Consider the following 21,081-nt stretch of genomic DNA (forward strand, 5'->3'; position numbering starts at 1 on the left):
AAATATATTAAATTGATGCTTAAGTCTCGGAGATCATTAAGTACATAAGAGATAGATAACTATAATATATATGTTTGTGTATGTATGAAGTAATCGATATTTCAAATCGATGTCACTTTCTTCCGTTCGATAAAACTTGCAAAAGGTTATATACTTAATTGTAAACGCTTTTAAAGTATACTTTTTGATTGAGATTGATGTGTCTACGTATATATATATATATATATGTGTGAGATTAGGTGATCCCTCACAGCAGGTTATTCACACACACTTTTTCTTTTTTTCATTGAATTTCATACGTGATACTTCAAAAAATGAAAAAAAAAATAATAATAATAATAATATCAGTTTTATCTTTGAAAACGATGAAATCTAGATATTTTTGATTTATTTATAATAATATCGATATATATATATATATATATGTATTTCAATATCTATCCAATTTGATTTCATTCATCGTAAAAAACTACTTAATTGTTAATTAATAATAATATTATTTTGATATTTTATTAATCGTTTATTTTATTTTATATTTTTAGAATTATATTAGATCAAAAGTGTATTATATGACAAGTTAAATATAATAATATTTTATTTAAATTATTATTAATAATTGTAAAATACGTAAATCAATTATAAATTGTTTTAATAAAATTCCTTTGTTTTATTTTTATTATTATTTATAACATTAAATTAAGATCAATTAAAATTATATTATCATTTTCATTTAAGAAATATGTTTTATGGTATAATAATTACATGAGAAGAAACACAATTAAGAATTAATTAAAGATAATATTTTTTGTTTTCAATTCAATACTATCGACAAGTAACAGATTTGAATAATTTATAAAATATGTTGGCATTTTTATTTTCGATTTCTTCTTCTTCTTCTTTCATTTTCCTTCGATGTTCTTTAAATTCCAACCATTTTTTCTTCGTCTCGTTGTTCGATGGACTCCAATGTTTTGATGGTCGAAATGATTGAAAAATTATCTTTAAAATATAAATTTGTACAAATAATATGATATATAAATATATTTCATAAAATAATACAACAAATTTGGTTTTCATTATTGTTTACCTCAGGAAAAGGTAAATGTCTATTTTTCAATATGGCGACCAATATCCATAAAGGTATTTGCACAACAGCAATGGAAAAAAGTATCCAACCGATAACTAAAAAAGAAAGATTTTAAAAAATAACACAAAGTATTGCATATAAATTATATAATATTAAATAATATTAAATATATACAAAATAATATTAATATAATATTAAAAATAATATTAACCCCTTAAGTTGCACGCTCGAGTTAACTCGAGCGACGTTGTATTACGTTGAGCCAAAATTGTTCCTTAAGGGGTTAAAAATAAAAAAAAACAAACAAAAAGTATATATAATAAATATGTACCATAAGCTATGTTAGGATAAAAAAGACCATTGTAAGTTAACAATTCCAAATTAATCATATTATAAATAAAAATCACAGTGATTATTCCAGGAGTTAAAATACTCCAACAGAATTTCCAAAAACACGATAATCGTCGATTTAACATAAATTCAACGTCTTCCAGAAAATTATTGACACCTATGAAAAAAAAAAAAGAAAAAACAATTTATTTAATCATTCGAACATAAACATAACTATTTAATAATTTATTTAAAAATAACAAACAAACAAACAAATTCACCGTAAACCCAAGAAACCACGATCATTTCAAAAATGGCTGGTATTAAAGCAAGAAACGAAGTTGCATAATAATCTATAAATGTTACCATGAATTGTCCACCCTAAAAAAAAAAAACAATAACTAAATATATATTTTATCTTTTTATCAAAAATTTAACTATACAAATATTTCTTTTTTTTTATTTTAATATAAAAAATTATACCGGAGTGACGTATAACAATCCGATAAGAAATTCAAAGAAACACGTCCCAGCTGCAACATGCCAATGTTTCCAATTTGGAAATTGATCATTAATAATCGATATTATACTAGAAGTAAGTCCAACCTCGCTACCAATTCCAAGAACAAAAATCATTATGAAAAATACAACGGCAAAAAATTGTGGTAAAAAATCAAACTTGACGATTGTTTCTGGATAAGAAATAAATGCCAATCCTGTTCCACCACGTACAACAGAGCTAATATCTTTAGCTCCTAGTTCGTAACTAAGATTACCCAATATACCAAATATAGTACAACCTGCCAAAAAACTGGTCAAGGTGTCTAAAGTTGTCACTATCATTGCATCCCTAAAAAAAATAAATTATAATGAAAAATAAATCTCAAAATATAAGATTGAAGTGAAGTGGTTGTGAATTTTGTCAATAGATGGCTTTTTAAACTCAGCAATGACTTAGTTGCCAACCTAATAATATTGTCAAATTAAATTGATTATTGTTATTGTTTTAAATAATTATTAATTATCTATATTTTATAAAAATAAATTTACATTTAAGAGAGCATTGGTAAATCAAAATTATTAATTCTCAAAATATCAATGCAAATTAATTCTTATCAAATATATATATATATTAAACGATACTGACCTATAAATATCATGATCAATCTTGTTGTGAGAAGCAAACATAACAACGGCACCAAAACATACAGTCAATGAGAAAAAACATTGTGCAACTGCATTATACCAGATACTAGACGTTAACAATTTGTCCCAATTAGGTGTAATGAAATAAAGTATACCATTGGCTGAACCATCCAAAGTAACAGCTCTGATCAATAATATAAACATTACGATGTATGGAAATATTGCTGTAAAATAAGCAGCCTTGCCGGAACTTTTGATACCACGAACGACAATGATAAAAATACAAAGCCAACTGATGAATAGGCAAATTGTCAAACGCCAATCGGGTAATCCAATTCCATCATCAATGTTTTTCTTTTCACGTAGTACTTCCTTGCTAGGCATAGATAACTTAACAGATCATCGATTTATAAATTGAAGTTTATTTAGAAAAATATTATTTATGTTAAATACTCACTAAAAATATAATTCAGCTGAACTGAAATAAGTTACGTTGGAAAGGGTGGTATCATTTGAAAAAATTTCATTATCTTTCGATGAATTAACGCAATAATTACCCCATTCCTTTTTACATTTACCCCATGGTAATTCTGATTGAAAACTTGCGACCAAATAAAATAATGTTAATGCCATTAACGAACAATAGTACGACGTTAATGCCAACAGTGTAAGAAATTGGGCAATACCAATACCTATGATAAAAAGAATTATTTAAAAAATCATACTAATTTAAAGAAATTGAAAATATATCAAATGGTAACCTTTGAAGGCAGGTGATATTTCCCAAATTTTAATAGCAGATTTACTCGAAAATTGTCCCAAAGTCATTTCCAATAAATAAAATGGTTTCCCAACAACGATTAGAATTATGATGTATGGTATTAGAAATGCACCACCACCATTTTCATAAGCAGTGAATGGAAATCTCCAAATGTTTCCTAAACCAACTGACATGGCAATGCAAGACATCAAAAATTCTTTATCGTTTCCCCATTGTGCTCTTTCCACCTAATTAAACAAAATCTTATAAAAATAAAAAGAATTAAGGTTTCATTTTTTACATATGAAATAATGAAAGAGACAAATTACTTACGGTGTTTTCAGAAACCGAATTAGAATCAGTTTGATTGTTGTTACATACTGTAATATCATCCAAACTGAAAGCTTCGTTTGTAATTCCATTTGTAATGTTGCAAGTCTAAATATATATATATATATAAAATATTAATATTATTAATTAATGATAATAATGAATCAAATTGATACAAAGTGAATCCAAAGTTTCTGAATAATTTTAAACATCAATTAAACTTGTTTGAAAAATACTTTAAACTAATTTGTTTTTGTGTTTTTTTTTGTTTATGATCTAGAAACTTTTGACTCACCTTGTATAACTATTTCATACACATGTCATATAAGAAGTATTAGCTAACATTCTAACAAACTATATATATATATATATATATGTAATATACGTCAGCTTGATCACGAGTTTCAATCGTGAACAATGAACACCAATAGAATTACCCAGTTACCACTTACTCGTTGATCAAGAATCGTATCGAATGACGTTTTCGTTAGCCAAGCGGAAATATAATACATATTTTATGTCAAAGAAATATCGCATAACAATATGATAAATATTTACATGCATATATATATATATATATATATAATATATCCATGTTTTGTAAAATTAATTAATAAGAAATATTTGTAATACCTTTTTCCCCATGAATATCGAAGTATCTTCCACAATTGTATGTTTTAAGATTGTCAAGTACGTGTGAAGTTATTTTTTATTGAAGTTTACGTGCCAAATTTGTGAACTCTATAAAAAAAAAAAAAGAAATATAATATTAAATATACTGTAAATGTTTATGGTTGTTGTGTGTACAAAAAAAATAACAAATCTTAAATATAATTTTATTAACGTAGTATGTGTTATTTTTATAACAAATTTAATTAAATAATCTAATAAATAGTATAATAAATTTAATAAATAATAAATGTGTGTATTTATATGTGTGCATTGTGTTTTATAAAAAAAATCGTATATTTATATTAATAATTATAATAATAATAATAATAATAATACATGTGTGTTTATGGGAGCCAATTGGAGGTTTCTCTTTTGGATTTCTAAGCAAAGAAAAAAATTTTTTTAATAAACCAATTAGCTTGAAAAAGAAGGAAAGTTCCGTCAAGGATTACGTCGCGAATAGGACTGACAAAGTTTCATACTCTTTTCTTTCATATTCCTTCTATAGATTAGATAAATAATTTTAATCTACCCGTTATTAAGATAACACAAGTAAATAAAGGAATTTTTTTAACGGTTTAATTGCATTTTTATTTTATTTATTTTTTTTTTTTTTACGAAAAAAATGAACTAAAAATTCATGTCGTTCATTGCACCGAAGTTATATATTATTCTTACTTTTATATTATGAACACAATTTGAAATCACACACAATTTGTTTTATACTTATAAAAGATTATTATTCACGTAGCTCTTTGATCCTTGATTATGATTCACAATTAATCAGATAACGTTAAACAATCATTAATAAACTCGTACATACGTATAACTTGTCATTCATATATGCACATTCTTAATTTTTTCTAACTGGTTGTGAAAAAATATTAAATGCACACGTTTTATATATACATATTTACATATATATATATAAATTTCCCTCTCTTTCTTTTCCTAATGGTAAGAATGAAAATGAGAAACGGAGGGGATAATTAGAATAAGAAAAAACAACTATTTTACATAAGAAACAAAAATGTTCTATTTTTATAAACATTTCTACTACTTTTATTATTCATCAAATATAAATCAAATTTTTACACACGACAATTTTATCGATTTATTTAATTTATTGAATTATTATTATATTCAAAATAAAAATATGTAAAAAAAACTACACTTTACTTCACATATATATATTATTATTATTATTTTATTTTATCTATTTAGAAATTTGTTATTTAAAATATGAAAAACGTATCACAGTCGGTAAAGTAGTTTTGACATTTATAAATCGATTGAACATTTTTACATGCTACAATTGATTTATGGTGGTTCGGAAAGTCGTTTCGTTTTTCTTTTGTAAAAATGAAGACAATTTTTGCTTCGAATTTAAACCTAAACCTTTCAGGTGATCATAAATAGTTGAATTTGATAAATTTAACCTTTCATCGATCTCATGTGTTACTATTTGACGATTTGCATCAATTAATGCCATTATTGCTTCAGCAAAAAACGAAACGACTTTTTGAACCACCTATATTTTATTAATAAACGTTGAATTATCAATTAGGAAATTTGTTATTTAAAATATGAGAAATGTATCCAGTCGGTAAAGTAGTTTTGACATTAATAAATCGAATTAAAATCGATTAATCATATTTCGAATGAAATTAGACGTGGATAATAAATAAACTGATGTTTATAATTTATTAGATTGTTTATAATGACGATGGATAAAAATAGAAATTTTCAGGAAAATATTCATCGTGAAAGAGTTATTTTGCAAAAGAAAGGACGTCATGTTGAAGTTACGGGAGCTTATAACAAAAGAGAACTTCGACAACTTTTATTTTCATCTACTTCGATTTCACTAACCGATGACAAAGATGTAAGTGTGTGAAGAAATTAAAGTAAAATGAAATAAAACTATTCAAATGTTAATACAATTTTATAAATGATTTTTTTTTTATTTCTTCGTGAATATAAATATTCGTATTAAAATTATGGTTAAAATGTTTTAAATTATTTTTCTACTTAACTGTCAGATATATCAATGAAATTACTTAAAATCTACGTCGGTATATTTCCACAGAATTTGACACTTTCACATTTCGATTAGATTGAATCTCTTACTTTAGGATTTCTCGATAGAGAACAGAGAGGATTTTCAAAAATGATATTAAATTGAGCCAAGTTGATCTCGACGAGATAAAAGAAGATAAAATTGTGGAAATCAGTAATGGATGTGAACAAATTTTGAAGGATCTTCTTCAGCGAGTAATGAAACATATTCAAAATAATGATGAGGGAAAATATAATGAACAAAATAATATTGTCGAGAAAGATAAGAAAAAAAGATAAAAAGAAAAATCATTGGATGAAATTTTACGTGAAAGAGGACTGAGTCATAGCCTAATCAAATCTTTGTTAACTAATGGATTTACCGACGAATATATCAGGTTTGTATATATAAACAAACAAATTATTATTTTGAAATAATTCTTGTTATATATAGATAAATAATATTTTAACATGAACAACCAAATTGAATTATTTTCAACGTTTGACATACACACATCGTGTAAATTATAATAATACAAAGTCAAAAATTGTTTTTCAGACTTTTGAAAGCTTTGGGTTACCTCGAAAATGACGTAGAACAATTGAAATTAATTTGGCAAAAACAATTTCATGATTCAACAACAAATTCTATAAAATCCGATGATATTTGTGTTTCTTCCAAATCTTCAATGTCCGAATATTATTTTTCACCTGACGGTCATTATTTAAAATATTTTTTTAGCGATGCTTTAATACGTGCCCTTCCAGAAATTGCTATGAAAAAACCCTATGATCCAATTGAGTATCTTGGATATTGGTTGCTTCATTTAAAGGTTTGTTTATATTTGCAAAATTAATTATTTCAATTTGTTATTATTTTATATCCAAATTATATTTTTAATTATATCAAGTGTTTCATTTTAAACAACATGATCAAATATTTTCTATTATGTGTTACATGTTACAATAATTTTTCTATTATTTCTTTATACATGTGAAATATAAAAATATATTTTATAAAATATTATTATATTATATAAATATTATTAATTATACAATATTATATAATATTATATATATATATTAATATTATATTATATAAAAATTATTTCACATAGATATGCGAGGAACGAAGAAACAAACAAAAAGAATTCGAAATGGAATTGATGATAAAAAGGGAAAAATACAAAATGATGGTTAGTGAATAATGATTTAATTTATTAATAATAAGAATAAACAATAAGTACAATTTTTTTTTATAAAATATTTTTCTTTCTAAAAGATAATGGAGGATCGAGAAACCAAGAGAATGGAAAGTAGAGATGAAGAAGAAGAAAAAGAATTGACCGAAGATTGGAACTTCATAAATTATGAGATTATTTAATATCGTCTGATAAAAATCAAACAAAAAAACGCATACACATATGGCAATTATACATTTTTATCCGAAAATAAATTTTTTATAATTGAAAAACCTCACACAGTTTTAGCATTTGTGCGTAATAAAATGAATATCCAAATGAAAATGATATTACAATTAATATTTATTAGGAGTTCCGTAATGTTTAAACAAATGTACTGTTGTTTAAATAATTATGAGACAATCGAAAGTATAAATTATTTTACCTGTACAGAAGAAGACAAAATGTTTCGATGTTTATACGTGACTGTAAAAAAATAACACTGATTCTTATAATATGTTTCTCTTTTTTGTCTTGAATTACTATTCATACATTAATTGAAAATAAAAATAATAAATGAAAGACAAGAAATATTAGAATAAATTAATTGTTATTATTATTAAAATCTATTTTACACGTAATAATGCTAGTAGCATAAAATATTGAAAAATATTGAATACATGTGTATTTAATATTAAAAAGACATTAAATCTCTTTTTTTAGTAGCACAAAATATTGAAAAATATTGAATGCATGTGTATTTGATATTAAAAAAACATTAAATCTCTTTTTAATATTAAATACACATGTATTCAATATTTTTCAATATTTTGTGCTACTAGAGAATCGTCGAAATTAAATTATTTTATATAAATAAAAGAAAAGTCATTCACATTTTCTCTTTATCTTTCTTTTTTTTTTTTTTTTTTTTTATATAATAACGATTCTTCTTTATTTTCATCTTTATTTTTTAAAGATCACGTCAATTAATATAATATTATATAATAAAACATTTAAAAAAAAAATATTAATAACTAAAGATTTAAATATAAATTATTTTTAAAATGATGCGAGATGTGTAAAACGCTAAGATTTATGTGATAATATTAATTTTTTCTTTTTTATATAGCATGAAAATGAAATGATTTAATGCTGTAAAATATTTTTTAGTATCGTGTAACATCTAAGAAAAAAAAAAAAAAAAAAAAAGAAAAGAATTATCTTAAAATTTAAACATATTAAAATTATTTCAAAATTAATTAAATTACAAATTTATTCACAAAAATGTTAAAAAGGAAAAATAATAATATTTACATTTATATATTTCATTTTATTTAAATTTATAAAAATATATTCCTAAATTTCTCTGTGATTATATTTTTTGATACTCTATAAATTTGTAAAAAAAAAAAAAAAAAAAAAACCAGTTATCAGTCAACAGATAGTTTTTTTTCCTTTTTAATTATTTTTCTTTTTTGTCAATAAAAATGTGCTTAAATGTGATGTATATGTATATATGTGTGTGTGTGTGTATGTATGTATGTATGCAAGTGCGAGGTGTTACAATAATACAAAAAATGCAATCTCATTTTTACAATGAGATCATACGAGTTTGTCTTCTAAACAAAAAATAACATAAACGAATTGTTTTAATTGCGAGCAATTACGTTTTTCACGTTTTTTTCTCATCATTTCTTTATATTCCTTCCAATTGGCCAATTCTTGAATATTTTTTGGGCCCCATTCGGTCGACGGACTGAAAGATTTTGTGAACATCTGAAATCAATGAATTTGTAGTATAATTTCATGTTTATTTATTATTTGAATTTGTTATTTTTTTTTCTTTTTTCATTTATGATAACATAATAAAATAATAATTTAAATTGTATATACTTCTAGAATGCCCAAATGTCGTTTGCACATCATCGTATAAATCAACCAAAATGGTAATTGTATTATCCCAAATGAAAACAGTATCCATCCAGCAGCTAAAATTAATAATAAATTTTATATAAATTTATAATAAATAATAATATATTAATATTAATTAAATTTATTATACAATTTTATTATAAATTATTTTCTAAATAAAAATATAATGCAGTATATATATATATATATATATTTAAAGTAAATATAATTATTAGCAAAATAATCAGATCAATGTTATCATCAAGCAGCTAAAATTAATAATAAATTGTATATAAATTTATAATAAATAATAATATATATTAAATTTAATATACAATTTTATTATACACTATTTTATAAATAAAAATATAACTCAACATATATGTTTAATGTAAATATAATTATTTATGAAATGTGTGTGTTTGTATGTGTGATCAGATCTTAAACTACTCTACTTTTTGTGATGATGAACACAATAAAGAATAATAATAATAATAATAATATTAATAATATACCATATGCACTTGGAGGATAATAGACACCAGTATAAGTGAGTGGTGTTAGTTCAACAATAGTATAAATTAAAATAATTGCAAGAAGAATTGGTGTGATAAAACCCCAACAAATTCTCCAATAAATCGAAGGCCTTCTCTTCAACATGTATTCAACGTCGTCTAAGAAATTTTCTAATCCGTAAACCCAAAATATTCCAGTAACTTCAAGTGTAGCCAATACGAACACGATGAAGGAACCAGCGTAATAATCAACTAGACCTAATATAAATTGACCACCCTATAAATAATTAACATTTCTTTTTCTCAATTACATTTATCAACTTATCAAAAAGTTATATATTAATATACTAAATATTATTAATAAAATAATATTATATAAATTAATAAAAATTTTATTAATTTGTTAATAATATTGTAATAAATTAATTAAATAATTTTAATTAATATTATGATAAATAATAATTTTATATTATTACATTTAATAAATATAATAATTTTTAAATTATAAAAATAATATTAATTAATATTAATTAATATAAATTAATTAAATGAATAAAAATTATTAATATAATACTACTGTTTTATAATTATAAATACAAAATATCTATATATAAAAAAATAAATAAAAAATATCTATATTATAATTAGATATATATATATATAATTCTAATAATAGATAAAAAATAAAATTTTACTAACCGGCGTGCAATAAACAATACCACATAAAAATCCAATGACAGATGTACTAAGTACAATATACCAATGCGTACAACTTGGAAATTGATCACTGATAATAGTGACTATTCCACCAACAAGAGCAATGGCACTCCCAATTCCAAGAACAAAGAGCATTAGAAAGAATAACACAGAAAACAACTGTAACAGATAATAAATTACGTTGATTAGAAATCTATGATATAAATTTAAATTATGATCGTATCGATGGATAGATTTTTTATTATTGTCATAATTTAATTAATATTTCGTATATACGTAATATTTTATTAGTTAATAATTCAATGATTTGTATTTGACGAATAAGATGATAAATATTCAATCATGTGAAACGATATAATTTTAAATTAGAAAGGAATTCACGATATTTAATCATCTTGTATACCTTGAAAAAATACGAAGGACGAATATCTCATAAATGACGAATCAATACAATTCTTTCTTCTCTTTTGTAACTTATGAATTATTTGAAAATACATCATTTTTATGAATTTAATAAAAAAATCTATCGAATCGTGTATCGTGATTTATAAAACTTTCTCACATTTGGCAATATTGTAAATTTAGCGATAGCGTCTGGGTAAGAAACAAAGGCCAAACCTGTCCCACCTCGGACAACATTGCTGATATCATCGGTGCCAAGTTCATGAGCGAGATTACCAAGTATACCAAAAATAGTTAAACCTGCCATGAGACTGGTAAAAGTGTCTAAAGTAGTCACGACCATAACGTCTCTAAAATTGAAAAAGATTATGGTCAACATTCCTTTCTGGATTATTTCGCGATTCGAATCAGTGACAGATATAAACGGGATTTCAGTTATTGGTTGAACAATTAATAATAAATAAAGAAAAATTAAACAGCACATTTGTTCTACTTATTTTTAATATTTAAATTTGTTCAATTATTATGTTAAAATATTTTTTTAAAAAATTGTAAATACTTTTACATATTCCAATAATCGAATTACATTTATTTAAATTTTATAATACTCGTAATCATTGAACAGCCTTTTAAAGATTGTATAATAATAAATAAATAAAAATACCTGTAAATATTGTGTCTGAAATCGTTGTAAGATGAATACATGACAACACCACCGAAACAAACAGACAATGAAAAGAAACATTGTGTCACAGCAGCGTACCAAACTTTTGGATCGAACAATTTGTCCCATTGTGGTTGAATGAAGAAGATAATACCATTGCTAGCTCCTTCCAAGGTAACTGCTCTAATCAGTAATGCTATCATAATCACGTAAGGAAATATAGCTAAGAAGTATGCAGCTTTTCCTTGACTTTTAACACCACGTGCAAGAACAGCAAAGATGCTGCACCAGGCAACAAAAAGGCAAAGAGTTAATTTCCAATTAGGTAAACCCAAACCATTGTCAATGTTTGGTATCTCTTTCAATACTGTTTTTCTGTATTAACAAACAATGTTTAATATTTTAATTATATTATTTATAATATTCTATTATATTAAATATAAGATGTGTTTGAATAATATTTAAGTCTTATTTAACTGTTGGATTAACATATAATATTATATATATTATATAATTTTATTAAATATATTTATATAATAATAATAATAATAAATATATATATTAGAATAAAACAATTATTATTATTATTTTTTTTTGCAAAATTAAATGACCATGGAATAATATAATATTAACGAGATTTGTTAAAAATGATTTTCTAAACACATTGTTAACCATGTCGAACAAATATGATGATAATAATTGACGTTATTAACTGTCATGATTTTTATCGAGATATAACCCCTTTTTTTTATACATTACGTCATAAAATGCATTTAAAGATTTATAATTTGATAGCATCTCGAGGACGTACTTACATGAGATATCAACGGGACACCTTCTATTAAACTTTAATAAGTCGTTTTAAGCTGGTATAAGTAAGCAAGATAAAATCTTTCGTGTCAGGCATATTTAATATCTGCACATATATCCATATAAATGAAATCTACTAATACATTCGCGGTAACAAGATATTTGTGTCCTGTAAAATCAGATCTCGAAGTGTCATAACTTTTGCATAAATCATCTGGTTTTTTGTTTTTTCTTTTTTATTTTCTGTTTGTTGATTCCTTAACCCCCCCCCCCACACACACACACCACACCACCAAGATATTTATCATCTTTTTCTCATTTTTATTCTTAACGTTCGTTAACAATATGATTTTATCTTTACTGTTAGCAAGTAAAATAGCTACTCACTTGAAATACAATTCAGCTGAACTTCTCAAGTGCGTACCATTACGAATTGTTGAATTTTCGGCTTTGATGGAATTAACACAATTTTCTCCCCATTCGTGAACACACGTTGACCAAGGAAGTTGGGGTTGAAAGCTACCAATCAGATAATATAAGGTCATTGATATCAAGGCACAATAGTATGTACCAACTGCTACCATTGAAAACATTTGAGCCCAGCCAACACCACGGAATGCTGGAACTGTTGTTAATATATATTTAAAAAAAAAAAAAAAGACAAGAAATATGTTAAAATATTGTTCTTTTTTTAAAACTTTAATTAACCCTTAAAATGCTGAATACTTTTAAATAAAATGTTTTTTAGGAACGAAATAATTTATTATTAACTAAATAATAATAATAATAAATTATATACTTAATAATTAAAATTTTTGTTTCTATGAATATAATTTAATTAATTAATATTAATATTACATTATTTTACATTTGTAATGTTTAAATAATATTATTTATTAAGTAAATATTAGTTATTAAGTAATATTGAAATAAATTTACATTTATTAACAAAACACGTATATATGCGTCGATAAATCACTCTGGTAATTTTTACCAAACGCATATATGCGTCTATAGCACTCTAAGGGTTACAAAATTAGAAAAATTAAAGGAATTTATTAATATTCATACCTGCTGACCACATTTTAACTGAAGATCTACTGGTGAATTGGCCCAATATCATTTCCAAATAATAAAATGGTTTTCCAACGACGAATAGAACGATTATATAGGGTATTAGAAATACACCACCGCCATTTTCATATGCAGTGAATGGAAATCTCCAAACATTACCGAGACCAATCGACATTGCGATGCAAGACATGAGAAATTCAATACTGTTACCCCATGTTGCTCTTTCTACAGTTTTTTCTACTACCGTCTATAGAAATTATAAATTTTTTTTTTATTATAAAACATCATCGTAATTTAAAAAGAAAAAATCATTTGCTTAATTATAACGACAAATGAACAGAAAATAAAAACAAAAGTAGTACATATTTACCAATTCTTCCATAGCAAGTGTTGTTTGGGTAATTTTTCTATTATCATCAACGCCATAATTAATGTTAAAATTATCGTTGTTCTAAAAAATATATATATATATATATATATTACAAAAAGGTGTCAAATATTATTTGCATATTATAATAATAATACTAATATTAATTTTTTATATAATAATATATAAAATAATAAAAAAAAATAATAATAAGTTTAAAATAATATAAAATATATATATATAATATTATAATAATATATAATAAATATCAAATATATATAATATATAAAAGAAAAAATAATAATAATATTCAAATAATATTCAAAAAAAAATATTCATATGATATTCTTTCGAATATTATATGAATATTCATATATATTATAAATATATATGAGATAAAATATATGTAAGATTCATGGAAAAAACTCGAACTGGACTGACTACTACTGTACCGGGGACTCGAGCCGCGAGATATCTCGTTTTGTCAAACGACTGCTCTCTTAACCAATTGAGCTATAGGGGCCCAACAACAATCTATCTTCTACGAATGCTTAATATATTTTGCACGGAGACGCTCGTCCCACGTATAAAATAATATATTATTATATATATTTTATATATTATATTATATTATATATATTATTTTTGTAAATATTGTATAAATATTTATTTTTGAATATTGTATGAATATTATTTTATATTAAAATTATATTCAAAATATAGGATAATTATAATATAAATATAATATATAATATAATATGATATATATAATTATTATTATTATTATTATTATTATTATTGTTATTATTATTATATAATTCAAATGTGAAAACATACCTTTTCGATTTGTGTCGAATTTTTAAGATTAACATTTGACTGGACATTAGATATGCCATCGTCACCAACAAATGCAGCATTGTGTTTACCTGCCTAGAATAAATTCAAAAAAAAAATAATAATAAATAAATTTACATAAAAAAAAAAAAATACTATTCTTCATTTAATACTCTTATTAAAATTGTTGAAACAAATTGAATAAAACAATGTGAGATCTGTTGTGAAAGAAAAAAAAAATTAATTCAATTTCATAAGATTACTACCAATTGTGTGTATAACAATTCGATTGTTTTCTCAATATAATTTATCATTATGATTATTATTAATTTTTTTTTTTTTTTATTTGTTATATTGTTATCACGATCGTGTCATGTCGCAGCCAATTAAATCTAATAATGAAAAAGAAATAAACCACAAAGGTCGTCGATCTTCGAGTAATAGAAGAAAATCTACGCATTCTTAGATCTTCAAGGACACTTTCTAAACATCCAACTTGAACGTCACTCTCCACTAACTATTAGGTAAATTCTATTGCGAATTCAGCATGTATAATAATATTAAATGTGAAAAAAAAAAGTTGTTCAACGTTAGCAAAAAGAAAAGGAAACGATAATGGACCAGCCCATTGGGAATTACCAACGTTTAAATAAAAAAAAAAAAAAAAAATCTCTAGGAAAATACCATTCGATTAAACGACTCTAATCCACCATAATTTTACTATCACATGCACGCAACATATTCGCATAATCGCGCATTGCATGAACGATGATTGTAGTAATCTATCATTTTTATGTTTTCTATGGAAAAAAACCCATATTTTACTATATACAGTTTATGGGAAACAATAAATCTGTCTACCTTTTGAATGTTTCACTTTCATTTTTACTATTAACTTTACGGAAATTCTTTTGCCAATGGAAAAAGATAGATGACCATGAAATTTTCCATAAACTACAACTCTACGCACACACAAAATTAACATCACAAATATTTCTTCCTTTTGTGTCATTCAAGTTTTGTACATAACATTTTTTTTTCGTGTTATTACAAATAACGGATATATATATATATATATATATATATATATATTCAAGGTGGACGAAGTAATTATCTTTAAATGTAAATGTCTCAAGAATAAATAAGATATGTTAATGTAGATTATTTTTATACATTTTTTTTCATTCTTCACGAGAATATATAGTTACGTTTAAAAAAAAAAAGTAACCTTGAAATCTCTTACGAAAATGATCTTGAAAAAATATTTCTTCAATCATTAGATTTTTCACATTTCGTTCCTGCATTGGTGCAATTTTGCTTCATTTTCATGTTTTTCAATACGATTATAGACAAAGAAAATTAAATTATATAAAATTTAATATTAAAAATTAATATCACATTAGTCACATAATATTATTAATGTATTTTTAAATTGGTGAAAATAAATAATGATAAAAGAGAAAAAGAGAGAGAGAGAAAGAGAGAGAGAGAAAAAAATGATATGTCGGAAGTGAAAGTTTATTTAAAGTGAATTTCTTCTGTAACAATAAAGAAAAACAAAGAATTGAATAAATACAAATTGTATAATATATAATAAATATAATAATAATAATAATAATAATAATAATATTATTATTATTATTATTATATTTTATTTTAATATTAATTTAATTTATATTAATATTTTAAATTAATTATTTTTATTAAATTATTATTTATTTATTAAATTAATTATTATTAAGATAATATTATTATTATTTTATTTATTTAAATTGTTGCACATGAACTAATCTGTGTCAACTATTTTGAATCATCTAATTTATCAAAATCTTCTTTGAATAAAATCTTTCGGGGTTCAAAAGAAATGGAGATTGTTTTCACAATTAATTTCTTTTTCTTATCTTCAATGTTGAATATTCCTAATTGATTTGTTCCTTTGATATTCATTCCTTCTTCCTACAACTAATCTCTAATCTCAACAAATCCCTATGATAAAATCATTTTTAACCGGTTTAATAATACCACAATCATTTCTAATCTACCAACGTTTCTAATTTGATGACCTTACAGATTTCCGGATTATTTTTCTTTTCTATTTTTTTTTTTTTTTTTTTTTTTTTATATATTTTCTCTATTTCTTCTAAATTTTTTTACTTAGATTTTGTTCTCAAGAATATAAACCTGTAATTAATTTATTTGCCATACTTAATTTTGATGATTAATCGTGAAATCACGTTAACGAGTTTTTACAGTATGACAAATAAAAGTAAAATGTTGAATCTTTGAGATTATTCCTTTCACTATTTGTACGTAACTCAACTCTTATCGAAGTGGACATCACAGACTTAAGTAACTCTCACGTACACATAATTACGGGATGTTCAACACACCTAACAGACATAACTATTTTAATTATACATGGTGACCCCAAACGTTCACAGTAAACTACTTATCTGAAATACTGCGAAACTTACTGTAATTATTTTTTTGTTATTTCATTTAAATATAATTCTCAACAACTTGTTTTGTTATATATATATTTTTTTTTTGCTATAAGTGCATTCTCTTTATCTGATATTAATAATAATTTTGTTGAAACAACACTGATGTCGATTGTATTATTTAAAAGACATTTTGTCACATGTAATTTATGAAAAGAATTTTTGTCTACAATTAAATTTTGTAATAAAATTTAATCGAAACGTTTGTGATCACCTTGTATAAGCTTGTAAACTATTTTGCGGTATAATTTACTGTGCGCATGTGTCATTTGAAAGAAATGAATCAATTTAAATCGACATTGAACAGATTTAATCGAACATTGGAAATGTTTCATTGAATTATTATAGAAAACAATCAAAATTGTGTAATACTGAAACGTTCATTACCTAAAAATAGACGAGAAAGCGAGAAATCAAGAACAATCTCACTTTCCTCTTTAAACCAACCACGGTTTTTAAGACTCTTAAAAAGAAATAAGAAAAGAAAAAATAAAAAAAAAAAAAAAACAAGAGACTTAAATAAAAGAAAAAATATTAAGGGGAACAAAAAGTAGATCGTTCCTGTGAAAGTCTTTTTTTCTTTTTTAATATACGAAAGTTATCAATCTGGTTTGTTTAAAAAATGTTTAAAAAGAAATCTAGATTTCAAAGAAACCTGACTGTCGTGTTCTTTACAAAACTATTGAATTAAAACAAATAAAAAAATAAAAATAAAAAAAATTAATTAAAAAACGTGCTCCATATTTCTTCAATTTTTCTAATCTTCACATCTCCTGCCATTTTTGTTTTTTAATACAAAATGTTACAAAATATTATAATTATATTAATTTACAGATAAAATATTAACCGTTTGAGTGCGGCGAAGCAATTTTGCCAAAACTGCGGATAATTGTCTGAGTAAATAATTAACTAGACTGCAATTTACTTCAAGTATTATTGATACTATAGAGAAGGTATGGTTAGCAAGCAAAAATGCAACAAAAAGACTACCAAAAAGTAAAAATTTTTGTTTTAGAAAAATTGCCTGGACGAAACATGCGACAGTGTGAGATTTGCAATAAAAAAAGAAAAATGGAAATAGAATTAAACGAATGCAACTTAATTTGCGCTGTATGTAAAAAAGGAATTCATAGAATTTGTGCAGCAAAACACTCATGTAATAAGTGAGAATAAGAAACATTTTTGTTGTCAACAACAATTACTTTTTTTTATAATAATTAGAGTTAATTATAACCATTTTTATTATTTTCCCCAAAAAAAAATAACTAAGAATTTCATTCCGCAATTTTAGCAAATGGATAAAACAATTCTTTCACACTCAAACGGTTAATTATTTCATAATTAATTTATTTATAATAAATATATTATAATTAATATGATTAATATAGATAATATATAATAATATATAATTATGTATATAATATATAAATTATTACATATAATTATATCCTATTGATCTCCTACATTTTTTTTTAATTCAAAATGTTACAAAATATTATAATTATATTATTTTAAAGATAAAATATTAATTTAAAAAAAATTAATAATACATAATATATATATAGACACTTATATGTGTATCTGTACTCGAGAACTCCTATTATTATTATTATTATTATTAAAATCGTTAGTATGATAGATCGTATTTAACGTTATGTTTACTTAGTAAATCTAACAAAAAATTACCTTTCCATATTCGTATAAAGTTTGGTGTACGATATTAATAAATCAACTGTTAAAATAATTAATATTCACATCATTTGAAATAAATGTTCAATTTTTGTACTGTAAATTATTAATTTTTTGATCATTTCTATTTAACTTTGTTAATGAATATTTGTCAAAGTGGTAACATACTTTCTTTTTATTTCTATATTTAAATATTTATCTTATAATTAAATCAACACGTTCCATATTTAATATTAAATTTACTTAATACGTATTAATATTTAATATAAACGCGCGTGTATGTATACAATTTCTATTTTTATTATCATTGTTATTATTATTATTATTATTATTATTATTATTATTATCCTTCGGAATATTAATGTGTGTATGGACCAATCATAAGATATAATAAAGTTTCATTTAACTTTTTGCCTAAATTTGTTTGTCATTTCAACATTGCAAAACAACAAGTCCCAAAAGAAATATTAATAAGTGATATATTATTCATAAAAATAAATTTAAAAAACCTCTCTTTTGCTCAACCATGTTGGTAATCATTTTTTACGTAAGATATTAATCGTGATAATAATAATTATTATTATTATTATAATATAATAATGCAAAATATAACAAGAGAAAAAAATATGTTTTGATGAGACGTCTCTATGAATAAACATTTCTTCCTTTTAAAGTTTTGTTCTTTTGCTTCTTCTTATTCTTCTTCTTCTGTCTCTATCAAGATAGACATAACAACGAGAACGTGAATGTTATTTCTGAATGAACGAGGAACGTGATCAATCGATCGACCATAATGCTCATTTTTTGTATATCGTTCAAAACAAATGTAACAATTACCATTAAATCAAATATTCACAAACATAATGATGGAATGTATAATCCATTTTTATATATATATATACTACAATTTTCTAATTAATCGATTGAAAATTTTCTGTCATCTTTCTTTTCTGACAATAAGATAACATTAGAAAATATTAATGAAAAATAAGTGGATCTAAAATTTAATTTTTTTCTTTTTTTATTATTGAAAATTTATCTTTAAATATTTTACATTAATTATTTATAAATAATTTTATTTTATTATACGTATAAATAATTAGATATATATATATATATGCAATTTTAATTCATAAGAAACACAATTTTTTTTCATTGACAATTAAAAATAAAATGAAATCTATGATTTTGTATTAATTATATTTGTTATTAAAAATAATTCATTTGTGTGTTATTTGTACAATTACACTTTTTCAATTGATTATAAAATAAATTTCATAAATTCTATATTAAAAAGAAAATATATATATATATATATAAACAATAAAATATAATATAAAAGATATAAACCAAATCAAAATGTAACATTGAATAAACATAAAATAATCAATTAAAAATGAAAGTAATAATTTTGTAAAATATACCAAATGTCTCTTACCTTTCCCATTTTTGTCTTCCCCAAAAAAAAGAAATAAAATCAATAAATAATAACGACGTATCCTTGTTAAATTAATTCGAACGAAAAAAAAAACAAACAAACAAACGAATAAAAAAAAATAAACCAAAATGACCGATGGCGGGGGAAAAAAATTATACAAAAATGGTCGTCCTTGGAACGTATAGAAAAAAAAAATGAAAAAAAATATTTAAAAAGAAGATTTCGTAAACACCTGGGTTTTATAGTTTTTTTTTCTTTTTTTTTTTAAACTTGTTTCAACATTTTAACATCCGTATATTCACACGTTTCACTTACGTGAGTAGATATTACCTACTTGAGTTCGGAACAACCACTGACTGTTTTACGATCGTACTTACAGACCTGTTACGATGGTTCTCTTTCAGAAAAGTAGTAGGGATAACTGAACTATCACCACAATCGGGTACAACGAATCAAAACTCGATCGAGAAGGGGAAACTGTGAATCTCATGTGAAACTGGTATCATTACATATAACTTTAAACGTGTTATGGATCATTTCTTATTGTGAGATCAATTTATTGACACAAAATTGCAAAATAATTATCCAACTTATT

At 23.4% G+C, this 21,081-nt stretch overlaps 3 protein-coding genes across 12 annotated transcripts; 1 reads left to right on the forward strand and 2 right to left on the reverse strand.

The window, feature by feature from the left end:
- Window positions 1-643: 643 nt before the first annotated feature.
- On the reverse strand, window positions 644-5,037 carry LOC107066121 (sodium-dependent nutrient amino acid transporter 1). Of its 3 annotated transcripts, none has more exons than XM_015320454.2 (11): window positions 5,004-5,037; window positions 4,287-4,394; window positions 3,657-3,761; window positions 3,325-3,571; window positions 3,021-3,255; window positions 2,565-2,939; window positions 1,901-2,267; window positions 1,699-1,798; window positions 1,419-1,595; window positions 1,088-1,182; window positions 644-999 (listed from the first exon to the last, which is right to left on the reverse strand). In XM_015320454.2, exons 2-11 carry the CDS (start codon window positions 4,296-4,298, stop codon window positions 823-825), a joined length of 1,890 nt encoding a protein of 629 aa, XP_015175940.2. In that variant the 5' UTR covers window positions 4,299-4,394; window positions 5,004-5,037; the 3' UTR covers window positions 644-822. The 3 variants fall into 3 exon arrangements, with proteins under 3 accessions (XP_015175940.2, XP_015175936.2, XP_089033237.1); XM_015320450.2 differs by having other exon boundaries at window positions 1,687-1,798; XM_089177111.1 differs by lacking the exons at window positions 4,287-4,394; window positions 5,004-5,037 and having other exon boundaries at window positions 1,687-1,798; window positions 3,325-3,586.
- On the forward strand, window positions 4,058-7,862 carry LOC149030901 (DPY30 domain-containing protein 2-like). Of its 7 annotated transcripts, none has more exons than XR_016178155.1 (6): window positions 4,058-4,323; window positions 6,076-6,210; window positions 6,474-6,781; window positions 6,943-7,216; window positions 7,502-7,579; window positions 7,666-7,862. XR_016178155.1 is itself a non-coding variant. In XM_089177115.1 (6 exons), the coding sequence occupies exons 4-6, from the start codon at window positions 7,073-7,075 to the stop codon at window positions 7,765-7,767; spliced, it is 324 nt and encodes a 107-aa protein (XP_089033241.1). In that variant the 5' UTR covers window positions 4,215-4,343; window positions 6,076-6,210; window positions 6,442-6,781; window positions 6,943-7,072; the 3' UTR covers window positions 7,768-7,862. The 7 variants fall into 7 exon arrangements, 4 of the variants coding, with proteins under 4 accessions (XP_089033241.1, XP_089033242.1, XP_089033238.1 ...); XM_089177115.1 differs by having other exon boundaries at window positions 4,215-4,343; window positions 6,442-6,781; XR_016178154.1 differs by lacking the exon at window positions 4,058-4,323 and adding an exon at window positions 4,361-4,500.
- A 360-nt stretch (window positions 7,863-8,222) lies between these two features.
- On the reverse strand, window positions 8,223-20,836 carry LOC107066142 (sodium-dependent nutrient amino acid transporter 1). Of its 2 annotated transcripts, none has more exons than XM_015320484.2 (11): window positions 20,802-20,836; window positions 14,862-14,954; window positions 14,028-14,108; window positions 13,655-13,904; window positions 12,971-13,208; window positions 11,774-12,148; window positions 11,270-11,459; window positions 10,690-10,866; window positions 9,991-10,267; window positions 9,458-9,552; window positions 8,223-9,340 (listed from the first exon to the last, which is right to left on the reverse strand). In XM_015320484.2, the coding sequence occupies exons 3-11, from the start codon at window positions 14,037-14,039 to the stop codon at window positions 9,167-9,169; spliced, it is 1,788 nt and encodes a 595-aa protein (XP_015175970.1). In that variant the 5' UTR covers window positions 14,040-14,108; window positions 14,862-14,954; window positions 20,802-20,836; the 3' UTR covers window positions 8,223-9,166. The 2 variants fall into 2 exon arrangements, with proteins under 2 accessions (XP_015175970.1, XP_015175969.1); XM_015320483.2 differs by having other exon boundaries at window positions 20,487-20,823.
- Window positions 20,837-21,081: the final 245 nt, after the last annotated feature.

Source organism: Polistes dominula, unplaced genomic scaffold, assembly GCF_049000335.1.
Source record: "Polistes dominula isolate Pdom_NZ unplaced genomic scaffold, Pdom_raw_medaka contig_20, whole genome shotgun sequence".
NCBI lineage: Eukaryota > Metazoa > Arthropoda > Insecta > Hymenoptera > Vespidae > Polistes > Polistes dominula.

What these genes read in the sequence shown, in the direction of transcription:
- LOC107066121 (XM_015320450.2), bottom strand. An exon ending in TCAGCTGAATTATATTTTTA is followed by an intron (nt 2,940 to 3,020) that starts GTGAGTATTTAA and finishes ATCTATGCCTAG; the next exon opens with CAAGGAAGTACTACGTGAAA. An exon ending in GGTTTACGGTGAATTTGTTT is followed by an intron (nt 1,596 to 1,686) that starts GTTTGTTTGTTA and finishes TTTTTTTCATAG; the next exon opens with GTGTCAATAATTTTCTGGAA.
- LOC149030901 (XM_089177115.1), top strand. Translation starts at nt 7,073, where the DNA reads ATGTCCGAATATTATTTTTCACCTGACGGTCATTATTTAAAATATTTT. An exon ending in ATTGGTTGCTTCATTTAAAG is followed by an intron (nt 7,217 to 7,501) that starts GTTTGTTTATAT and finishes TATTTCACATAG; the next exon opens with ATATGCGAGGAACGAAGAAA. An exon ending in GGGAAAAATACAAAATGATG is followed by an intron (nt 7,580 to 7,665) that starts GTTAGTGAATAA and finishes TCTTTCTAAAAG; the next exon opens with ATAATGGAGGATCGAGAAAC.
- LOC107066142 (XM_015320483.2), bottom strand. An exon ending in CACTTGCTATGGAAGAATTG is followed by an intron (nt 13,905 to 14,027) that starts GTAAATATGTAC and finishes TAATTTCTATAG; the next exon opens with ACGGTAGTAGAAAAAACTGT. An exon ending in AGTTAAAATGTGGTCAGCAG is followed by an intron (nt 13,209 to 13,654) that starts GTATGAATATTA and finishes TATTAACAACAG; the next exon opens with TTCCAGCATTCCGTGGTGTT.